At 37.1% G+C, this 12,011-nt stretch overlaps 1 protein-coding gene across 1 annotated transcript in view; it reads right to left on the bottom strand.

Annotated features, from left to right (window-relative positions):
• Positions 1-935: 935 nt before the first annotated feature.
• GPATCH2 (G patch domain containing 2) overlaps positions 936-12,011 on the bottom strand; it is a 120,782-nt gene continuing 109,706 nt past the window's right edge. Inside the window, exon 9 of the mRNA XM_009323092.1 lies at positions 936-1,529. Coding sequence (XP_009321367.1) covers positions 1,360-1,529 — 170 coding nt within the window. The 3' untranslated portion in view covers positions 936-1,359. The remainder of the gene's footprint in view (positions 1,530-12,011) is intronic.

The following is a 12,011-nucleotide window of genomic DNA, read 5'->3' as shown; positions in this document are numbered from 1 at the left end:
GGGAGGGCTCCTCCTCTTGAAGAAAAAAAGACTGGAGAATCAAATCCTGTTCCCTCTGCAGTCAGGGTAAATATTGCCAGTTACTACAGGGGTGGGCGGGGGGGGACAGGATTTTCTCCTTAGTCCATCTGAACAACAGTTTCCTTCAGCCCTATCATTTAATTTTAAAGTGGAACTTGTTTTATACTGCAGACCAATAAGTACCCTAGGAGCTTGATTGGTTGGTGCTTAATGAAATTGCTTCTGCTGACATTAGATACATTAGGACACTGATTAAAACACTTAATGATCCCTCTTGATTTTAAATTGCTAGCTTAGATGTGCAAGATGCCATCAAAGTATCTTTTTCCTTCCTTTCCTCCACCCTAATCCTGCTTCTCCTTGCCCTTTTTCTGTTCATGATCCTTAAAGGTTGTGGCTCATTGGCACCAGCACAATCACAAACCAAATGATAACACGATGCTGAACACTGCATTGTTTAAAATATGCCAAAACCCAGAATATAAACACTGAAAGACAGTCATCTTTAAAATACAATTTCCTGGTTCAAAGCTCAAACTATTCTTAAATGTGGAAACACTGAGGATTATTAATATAAAGGGAAATCCAAAGTCAGAATAAACTAACTTTTTAAAATGTTTGCCGATAAAAGATAATCCTGTAAATGTAAAAAACAAGTATAAAAGCTTTACTTCTGAGCTTGAATGTGGAAGACACTGATACATTGCCAGATAATGGTGTTGGAATGGCATTCCTATGACAACAAAGTCATTTTTCATGCTCTTATACAAAATTGCATATCGTATCACCTTCCAGTGGGAAACGTGTATATCTTATGGGCAAAATGACAGCTTATCCTCAAATATTGCTAAACGCTAGAAACACCAGGTTTGGAAACTTTGCCAGAAAAGGGGGAAAACACAATAGCTGTAAAAAGTTCCGTTTTCCTCGACAAATCTTATCAAGACTCTCGAGATGAAATTATACTTACAAAAAAAAAAATTTGCTTATATACTAAAACCTGCTGTGTCAGAAGCTTTTATGAAAAAAGTGAATATACTGAATTTTATGGTTAATACAAACTTTAAGACCACAGAAAATAAAAAAGTAGAAGTTTTTGTACATTTTAGCACCATTATAAAGTTAGACTTGAATGTCGGTTTTGTCACTGTGGCTGTACCTCGCAGCTGGTGTAGCTAATGTGAAGCACATTGACTTCAGTGATCTTTGAGAGAAGAATAACTGGATTTGCCGATCACAACAAATAATATGTTTGCCTTACTTTTTTTTTTTTTTTTTTTTGTCTTTTAAAATTAATTTTGAGCTTTCTTTTTATCGGGCAGCCAGAGTGCATTTCTGTCAGCTAAATCCAAGTCCGAGTCCTTTTGGTCTCTGGATTGCTCGTATTGGCTCTGCTATCCCTTTGCCGTCTGGTCCAAGGCCCGTGCCAGGGGTCCAGCCCATACTCTGAAGCATTCTGTTTCCAATGTTGTTTTCTGGGATTGGTTGGGTGGTTTCACCTACAAACCCTGAGATTAAAGAAACACACAGCATTAATCAGCACTGCCTGCCATGTGGAGAAGAGCAGGATAATCTCCCTTAAAGCTTTAAACCTTCTTATTCTCCTAATTCATCTAATAGGTTGCTAGAACAGGCTGTCTTTGCGCATGTTGACCTCCTGACTGCATATGATTCTAAATAATACAGTCTTACGCTTTGCTTTATTTTAAATGTTTTTAAAGACTCGCTCAGTTTTTAAGTTTGACAAATATTGTCGCAGGTCTTTTCTATTGCAATACAGTGGATTTTACATCAGTCTCAAAGAACATGCATCATCTACACAAGTCTACCAATACATCAGCAAGATTACCTGAATTTCTTGTCCTATACAGTTACTAAGCCGAGGCACATCATAGTATCACAACCATCTTTCAATTCTTAGTGATATTTATCAATGCTCAAGACCTCTTTCAACAAAACACACTAAATCATTTCAGATTAAACAATTACAGCTACTACAGAAACAGTACAGACAAGTGGTCTACTATTCTGAAATTCAGCTCTATCTTTACTCAGTTTCTCTTTTACTGAACGTTGTAAGAGAGATTTGATACATCCAAGTTTACTTTTAGTATTTTCAATGCCATTAAGTGTTGTTTGCACTTTTCTCTCCATACCATCGAGATCTTTGAGAAAAGCTGCTGAAAAGATCATCAGGATTGCAAGTGTTAATATAATATTCTTTTTTTTAATAACAGATTCTTTTTTTTTCCCATGACTGCATCATAAAAAAACAAAGAATGCCAAGTAACAAAGTTTTTTTCCCCTCATCAACCAAAAACTCCTCAAGCTAGTTTGGAGATGATGCATGGATAAGCCTTCCCATATATAACTGTCTTACATGAGGGATACAAATGATATTTATTTCAAGAATCTGCAGTAAAACTTATCAAGTTACACCACACAAACAATTTTAAAAAGGGCTGAATTTTTTGAACTAACACAAGCAGTTGCCTGTAGGCAGCTGGATTTTGTTTTCAGTTTTGCTCACCATCTCCCTCCCCCCTGACAACAGAACAAAAAACCTCCCACCACGTGCCCAGCTTCAAATATTACCTGTTTAACTCTCTACCTATTTATTCTGGCCTGCTACTTTTTGAAAAATACTGTAAAAGGAGACTATGGTCTTGTGTTTCTGGAGACTATAATGTCTTCAATCAAGAATTTACCACTGACAAGCAGCTGGCTCATCATTATATTAATTTACTAAACAAGACAACAAGAAAAGTTGAACATGCACTTCTAAAAAGCCTCATTTAACACACACACACACACACACACAAAAGGCAAAGCCCCACAGTGGAAACCGCATATGCAGACAGAAGTTCAAAATGAGAGGTGCACATTAAAAACCTCATGGTGATTGTGATGATGAATTTACAGTACTCCAGCATTATCCACTATAGATCTGTTCATATTCAGTAAAATGCTGGCTACATAAAAGGTAGACAGCTTCCTAGTATCTCAGTGCCTGAGTCAAAGAAAAAGGGAAACACATTGAGAGAAGGCATCCTTTAATATTGGTTTGAAGCTATGCTTAATGCTAGGCTTAAAGTAAAGGCTTTTAAGTCAGCAGCCTCCAGTCCCCAAGAGGGTTCCTCTTGAACTGACCAACACAAAATTCAATGTCCAAGACTTCCTTTCTTTTTAGGCCCCCACAGGCAGAGGCAATTTTCATACAGACAACTCCCTGACACTGCATGGCATACACAACACAGGCTTTGCAACCTTCTTAGTTATACTTTCTAGCTCAAAAAAAGGGAAAGAAAAAAGGCCTCTGTTCAACAAGAGTTCCAGTAAACCTCGCAAGTAAAATCTTGGAAGTGTGTTTCAGTCCACTTTTCACAACAAGTGATGGTAAGAAATGGAGCATCGTTCGAAGGAACGTCTGTGAACAATTAAGGGGGAAACTTAAAAAGGGAAGAATGATCCAACAGATCCGCCAAGCAGGAAAGAGCAAGGGTAAGAGTATATTTCATGACATCTAAGAATCGGAAATATTAAACCATTCATAATGCTGCTTAGGCAAAGAAAGCAATGCTGCTGGAATGGTATGCAAGGCATAGCCTGAGACAACGTAAACAGTTTTGTTAGTCTATTTGGGGGAAAAATCCACAGACCTTTTCCTGTAACAGATGTACCTTTCTATATGAATTTCAATTCTCAAGACAGCCAGAGCAACCTCATAAAAAAGATATATGAAAGAACAATCTGTACCCTAACGTGTTATTTAATAAACAGATGTTTCTATTTTTGATATTTTTTGAAGTAGCTCAATTTTTTTTTTTCTGTTACAGGATAATTGGAATACTTTTTGTTTTTAAAGACATATAAGTACTTCTAGAATGTATACTGTAACTATTTTTCCCTCCACTGTACATACTTTTCTATCTCCTGTTAGAAGACTTGAAACCTCCCCTGAAGATTTGTTTTATTCCTATACGTCACCAGATTAAAATAAAAAAAAAGAGCAGAAACCACCATAAACTTGGCTTCACAACCCACTTTTGGGCAAACAATCAAACAACGTACACTGTCCAAAGGATAATGTGTTTGGAGGCTTTGTATTGCAGCAAGAATATGGCAAAACTAAAAACCCACCCAACTTGCCTATACTACTAATTGACTGATTACTCCTTCTTGCAAATGAGGTGAATATGTTACCTTTTATTTTAATTGTGAAAAATATTTAATATATGCAAGCCATACTTTTGCAGTATAATCAGTTTTTATATAAATACTATCTATATGTCTTTAATATTCCTGCAATTTTCACCCATCATTTGAAAAATGTATCTGTAATGCAACATATTTTACTTGAATCAGAAGAATATGGATAGTGGTATTGCCCTCTTCCTCCATTCCACGACCAATCAGCAATCGGAAAAAAAATTTGCATTGCTGATTGACTGCATGACAGGAGAGAGCTCTTAAAAATCATGTTACACTGTGCGCTATTCCCCTGACCCCCATTCCTGTGCTTTGGGCTTTTATTTTCTAATTAAAAGCAGTAATTGTCCTTGCAATATTCATCCTCAAGTTCAGTTTTTAATTCATGCCTATGGCACTTTTTGGACTAGTCAGTAGGGCCTGTTAGAGAGAATGGTCCAAGCACATTGGCCTTGAAAACGGCTGTGCTACCTCTGGGACGTGTTCAGTCTCGACCCACCCAGGAGCAAGAGCAAAAGCAACCCATTGCGCCACCCCACAAAACATAACTATGCAAAATCAGATTAAGAAAAAAAGTGGGGATACATTTTTCTAAGTTTATTGCTGTATGAGGCTTTGTGGGGTTCCAGGAGTTACGAGGAAGTCTCTGTACTAATAATTTGTAGGAATCTCCTGTGCAGAGCCTTTTCGTTCTACAGACTGAAAATATTTTTAGCAACCGTAACAACTGGGTTCCTCATCTACCAGACGAGTAGTCTGCATGTAGAAGTGGCTGCCATTACACAAGTGAGGAGCAAACATTGAGGAACAGTAACTTGCTTGAAAAGACAGCACTGTAAAACACCCTCACCTATGTTCCTTCTCTTTGCAATACTGCCAACTGAAATTAAAAAAAAGGCCAACCCTCAAACCTTTGTGTATATGAACAGACACACACCAAGGTCTACACGTATTATGCATATGACCTTACATACACAGAATATGGAACCTATGAGTAGAAAGAGACAAAACTGGGAAGGGAAAAACAAAACACTCGTCACATTTGTTTAACTTTGGTATGATATTTATGATGGCATTAAAGGCAGGTTTCAATGAAAAATAAAGGTATGTAATTTTTTCTTAACAGCTGTTGAGACAGGTACGTCCTGGTTAAACGGTACACTAGCATTCAGTGCCATACCCTTGATTTTACAGTGATTGCCATGAATTAATTTAATTCCATCTGTAAGCTAAAATCAGATCAGAGGTCTAATGCTGCTGCAGGCTCCACATCTGTTTAATCATTTTTGGATACAACAGCTTGCAAAAGTTCAGGTTTTAAATTTGCTTCATATTTAAGAAACAATGTTAGACCAGTGTACAACATCTTCAGCAGAAAACAAACAAGCCTATGCACAGTTTTGATCTGACAGATCCATTTTATTTGCAGAATGTTTCTAAAAAACATAAAAGCTCACCAATTAAGTTATCATTTATTACAGAATAATAAAGGAACTGTGACCCCATAAACCACTACTGTGACAATATTTATTTGTATGGTCCAAGTGCTGGGTAAGACTAACATCAAGCATGTTTGGTTTATATTGGGGTGAATAAAATCAGAATACAGCTAGGTTCAATCTCTTAAATAACCCTTATTTAAAAATATGCTGGTTTTTGGTTTTGTTTTTTCTTTTTTCCCAGTTGTAAGAAACAAATGAAGGCATATTGAAGTAATTTCATCTCTGGCCACTGAACTACTTTTGATGTTAAGAAAACAGGTTTTTAAACAGTTCTGAGAAAATGACACTGTACATAAAAATAGTCTTGGCCTTTCATCTTTTATATGATTAAGACTTGTGAGCAGAACAGCAATGCCTTTGCAGAGCATACCACAACTATTATTTCCTCTTCTATCGCTCCCAGCAGCCTTAAATCCTTTAAATCCTTTCCTAGAAGGATCTCTTTTTGCTTGGGTAATTTTTGCAATACATGGCCTGCTAACCCTTACCCCCTACCCTGGATCTCACTTATGTCTATCACAGCAGAGTCAGTCTTTCTACCTCAAATCTTCCAAGGAGCATTGTGGATGGTAATTCACTTGCGTAATTGGCTCAAGAGATGAAAATCTTGTATCTGCCTCTCTTAGCCACTAATCTATCCAGCTGACTGCAAGCCTAATTGGCAGCTTGTTTAGTAATTTGGCTCCTAAAGTGTTGTATTGATATTGGATAAACAGCCAATGGAAGGAGAAACGATACATGCTGCTTCACTTTAAAAGCTAGTGCACTTTCCCCCTCGTTTTCTGAAAGCATTTAATATTCCACCTATTCTTTTTCTTTTCTGAGTCCCTGCTCAGAACAGCAGGGACTGATCCTGGTACACAAGACAATTTTACAAGGAATGTAATCAGAATAATACATTGCTGTAGTGTATTTTTTAGCCAACGTAGCTGGCTTTTATGCCAGCTCTCTCTAACTAGCAAAATGGGAATCAGGCTGCCTAGATGTTTATATTCTTCAAACTGTTTTGGATAATTGCGCGGTCAGCATCATGAGCACAGCTGACAGCCATGCTGTGGTTTTTAAAATCAGTACCTGCAGTGGTTTTCAAAATTCAGTATACTATGGCTGTATATCTAAAAAAAAAAACCAGTTATGAAAATGCCATATTATTCAGCTAAATATTTGAGATTGCATTTTTATACCAGACTTTTATATATCCCTCACACCGAGCTATCTAAGACTGCGTTTGCAGAATAACCTTAGAATGATTATAGTTCAGGTGAGTCTGCTTGCACTCTATTTTATTCTAGCTAGCAGAGAGATAAAGATAGGAGAGAGGACAGAGCCATAACTTCAGTAGGTGTTGGAAACCTCCATATTTACCCAGCACCCACAGCAGAGTTTTATTAATGTCTGCACTGCCATAGTTTCATTCCTACTGCCCCATTGCAAGGGGTATTCAAGGAATTGTTGCATAATTGCAGCATGGGTAAATGCATTCTTTCCTGCAGCATAGACCCTAGATTTAAATCCATTTTCACCCCTCCTGAATATATAAATGTAAATCCACACACTGATGAAAACTGAGACACTGAACTTTAGGTTCAACTGATCATCCAGTATCACAGATCACTTGGAACTGGATTTGCAGGTGCTCTTCTCCTTCCATGTTTTATTGGACTACACTTTGTGTGACGTGTAACTTCTTGCCCATTCAGTGTTTACTACTACTAAAATTGGTTGGGAAGAGTTGGAATTATTCGATTCTCATTTACCCCTCTGTAAGGGGAATCTCTTGAATACCCAAGACTGTCTTTTCACTTGGGTCCAAAGGGGGTCAGTTTTACGCCTTGTCTACGCTGACAGAAAGACTGTCACTGGACGGCATTTTGTAAGAAGCGTTCTCACTGGGGACCATTCCAAAGTTCTGCTCAAACCCGTTGAAACCCGGCAAAATTGCTCCTTTCTGATAAGCATTCCCCGACTTTTACAAAAAGACTTGTAATCTTACACTGAAACCCACAGGGAAAGGATTTAAATCACAGTAATACTCTCAAAACAGACAGCGCGGTTATTGTTAATTTTAGCAGAAAGGTTGAGGATTAAACTGATACTAGGACTATGCACATTACAGTAGCTCCACCTGACCCTAACCCAAGTTGGGATGGATTGCCAGGATACTGGAGGTGAAGTTCCACTTCTATTGCCTATTCTGCGCCTATGTGGTTGGAGTATTATCTCCTGTCAAGTTATTTTAATTTAAAAATGAAGATTAATTCATTAAAACTAGGCAAATACATCTGCATGTTGTTTACTATGGGTTAAATAACAATTTGCCTATTTATTTACACAAGCGATGTTCACTGCAATCCCTCTATCAGTAATGAAGGCATCAGAACGTAAATCTTAGTTACTACATTAGCATTGGCAGTGTCAATACATAGGTTGAAAGGTAAACTTCACTTACAATCAAAAAAATCAGAATTTTCTCTCATTGTAGTGGAAATCAAAAGCAAAAATTTTCTTTATGAGATCCAGAGTATAACAGGTATCTACGACAGCTTTTATCAGAAACTCTTCCACCAATTGCAAAGATTTTACAGAAAGACAGAAAATAGAAATCCAAACTTGCCTGGACTGGAAACCTGATCAATGAATTTTATATTCTCTCACATTACAAAAATATTTTCTCGTATCTTAAACAGTTATTTTTATTCCCCTGAAGTGGCAAAAGCCTTCTGCAGAAAGCTATCAGGTTTATGCATAGGCCTTCTTCCTTATTCGAAAAGTAAATTACATGCTAACAAACCTTTAAGAAAAGTGACTTTTGCATAATCTATAGCAGGGCCTATTTGCAGCAGTGCTCCCTATTCCCTCGGGAGAAAGAAAAACTAGTCACCATCAACTGAGAGGTTGTTGTGGAGAGCTGGGATACGAAGTTATATTGACTGGGGAGAAGCTACAGGTATTTCCTCCTTGCACATTTTAACTCCCAAATCTTCTCTGGTTAACGAAAGTCCTTTGGTATTAGCAACCTAAAGCAGACTGACAGCAATATCAGGTACTGCTTTTATTGGTTGAGTTCTAGGAAAACTGCATGATATACACAGCCCATCTGAAAAAGGGGATGGTTCTAACGAACCGCACCTAAAATGGGGCAGCTCCTCTCTGTGGGGAACCACTTCATTATGATACCTGGTGGAGAACGAGCAGAACTTGCAGAGCACATAAATGACCTGGAGGATGAGTCTCCCTACTGACACCTCTCAGTTTCATGGAAAGTGTACAACTGTCTAATGAGACATACCTTTGGAATTTGGAAAAAAAAAAGCCTGGTTTAGCCTTTTTTGAGCAGAAATTTCTTATATGTTAAGGATGCTCTCATTGGTGATATTCTCTGTTAAGCTGGTTTATGATTCTTGAAAGTGAAGTCCAAAAAACCCATAGAATCACAGAATATCTCAAGCTGGAAGGGACCGATGACGATCATCAAGTCCAACTCCCAGTGGAGGCAATTTGAATCCTTTCCACAACCAGAAAGAAACAGCTACCTTAGGAAAGACTCCTGGAGTAATTTGGGGAATTATTTTTGAACCTCCTACATTTCAGAGGACGACAGCATTTAGAAAAGACAGGTACAGTCATCTTCTATCAACCTGAAGGTTTCTTCTTGACTTTATATTGGCTGAAGGATACTGTCTTCTCTCTAGATCACAAGAAATCCACCAGCAAATTCTCAGTATAAGCTTGGTTCTTGTGGCATTGTGGATCTTTTTTCTGAAGTTTGTTAGTGAACTCTTCTCGTTACTCTGATGTTTATAAGTAAGGGGCCCCGCCTAAACCAATGACCTCAAGCTCAACATGAAAAGTCTTTTGCTCTGAAGGGACAGCGGTTTCCAATACTGGATAGCACTCTGCGATCTTTTAATTTTTGAACTGATTTAGCGAGATAATGTGGTAGGAGAAAAAAAGAAACAGAAAGAAGTCCCTAAAATTTAACCTGCTGCAGAAGCCAACCAACCAAAGAGTATCCATAGGCCGGAGAATCAAGCAGATATGCTACGTACACCAGAAAGGACTTTGGTAGACTAAGGATAAGAAATGGTGCAACGCAATAAGGGAAAGTGTTCACAACACGTGCCAATGTTGCATTGTCCTGTGAAAAGGGATTTCTGTCTATGGAGTTGTACAGTTAGTAGATAGAAAGGCAGTGAATCAAGCTAAAAAGAAAGCAGGCATATAATAGTTTGTCTAGAGTTTTGGAAATTTACTGCCAGTTCATCCAAGAACACAAAAGTCGACCCTTTCTCTGCAACTATCTCACTAAGTTGACCTTCACCACAAACTTAGCCTCAGCCACCTTTGTTATCACAGTGTAATCACAATCTTTTTCAAATCATCATTTTGGTACTGCAGATATTCAGGTCTGATTTTTAATCACTGACATATTAAGCATCAGCAAAATAGTTTGCTTAGCTGTTCCGCTGGCAATTTTTAAAAAGGAATGAAAACATGTACCTTTTGATTACCTTGTTAAAGTGAGTCATGATGGCATTATAGCAGTGCTCAGTATTTCTGCTGTAATTAAGAATCTGTCATATTTTTCATTAAAACACATTCTTTAAAATGAGACTTTTAACTTGGTCATTTCAATCAGTACCTGCCTGAAGTGTAGCATGCAACATGCCCACTAGATAAAGAAAATGACATCTGAAATTTGCTTTTGCAAAATGTAAGTATTAAAGTGCCCATAACATGCACAATAATTTACATATTTTATATGCACATTCTCTGTGTTTTAACTAAAAACAGCTTTCTCTTTTTAAAATTAATTTTTGCAGGTTTTCACCACTGCTCCAAACTGTAAACCATGGTATGTAAACATCAGAGCAAAAAGGATTGTTTTCAAATAGAAATAAATGGCTATTTACAAGGCACACAAGTAAAACAACTCTTTTTGTTCTGAATCAAACTTTCTACATTCTGTAAATTAAGTTATTAACATCCTGCAGATGTGAAGCAGAATTTGATGTTTTCTAACATTTAAGATTTAGAGGTTTCTTATTTAAAAAAAAAAAAAGAATCTAAAAGGGCGTGGGGATTTAACAGGAGCTGATTGAGAAAAAAAGCTTGTGCAGAAGACAACAGAGTCAATAGGAAAGGAACTGGGGTAAATGCATAATCAGTGTATGAACATGGCATCTAAAATTCTCTAGCATCTACTGGTTTGATATGAGACTTAAAGCAGGTAATCTAAGACTGAAATTACTCTAAATATTCTCAGTGCATGTGTTTGAAGTAGTAACAATACTTTGCAGAGAATGTCTTTTACATACAAATTTTTATTTATTTATTTATTTTGTTATTATTTTCATCAATACTGGACCCAGTTTTGCTAGGGCTATTTCCATGATAATGTATTAGTTTGTCTAAGAGGTTTTTATACAAACTTGAGGGCACTGTATTGCTGCAATGAAATATGTCAGGGTGTCGTATGAAGTAGCTCTACCACTCAGGTAGTCAGGGAGGGCATAAAGTCATTGAGAATGACCTGGTCCCAAATATGACTAGAATCACTGAAATAATATTGGTTTCATGGAAGAAGCTGTGCAAAAAAGTAGATATTCGTGATGTACAACACCTAATTCTTTAAAGAAATCATAGGAAGTAAACAATTTTTACTAGTATCTTTTTTTTAGTTGATAAACTAATTAACTATCTAGGTTCAGTAACACACAGATGGGGCTACATCAAGCATCCACAAACCAGAAAATTTATCTTAGTAAAAAAGGTAGAATAGGACTGTCTCAGTACTGTCGGCTCCTAACAATCCATACCTATATTATCTCCCATTTTCTTCATTGCTTTTCAACACAGCTTTTCTTCACCTTTACAAATGACATTTTTGAAACTATAAAATGCTCTGTGCTGCTCAAACTTTCTTGCTTCAATAGATTCTCATTGCTGTACAAGTAAATCTACATCCTTTGTTACTAATATACACAAACCTATTGGTATGTGACTTTGACTCCAGGCTGAGAACAGGCTATAAATTTAGAAATCAATATCTAACTCTATCAATATTCATTTTACTTTTTCAATACAAAATACAAAGGTGAAAGAGCAGTAAATAAGCTGGAGTACTGAAATAAATTGGGTGTTCTTGTCACAATTAATAAATGTTTAACCAATAACACCGCTTGCTACAGAAGTCTATGGCTTTGTAAGGTGCCTGAAAGTAGCAGGTGCTACCTTGTGAGACTCAAAACCAGAGAACATATTTCAATACTTCATTAG

This window comes from Pygoscelis adeliae, unplaced genomic scaffold (assembly GCF_000699105.1).
Source record: "Pygoscelis adeliae isolate BGI_AS28 unplaced genomic scaffold, ASM69910v1 Scaffold80, whole genome shotgun sequence".
Taxonomy (NCBI): Eukaryota; Metazoa; Chordata; class Aves; order Sphenisciformes; family Spheniscidae; genus Pygoscelis; species Pygoscelis adeliae.
This window is presented reverse-complemented; position numbering and strand designations above follow the sequence as displayed.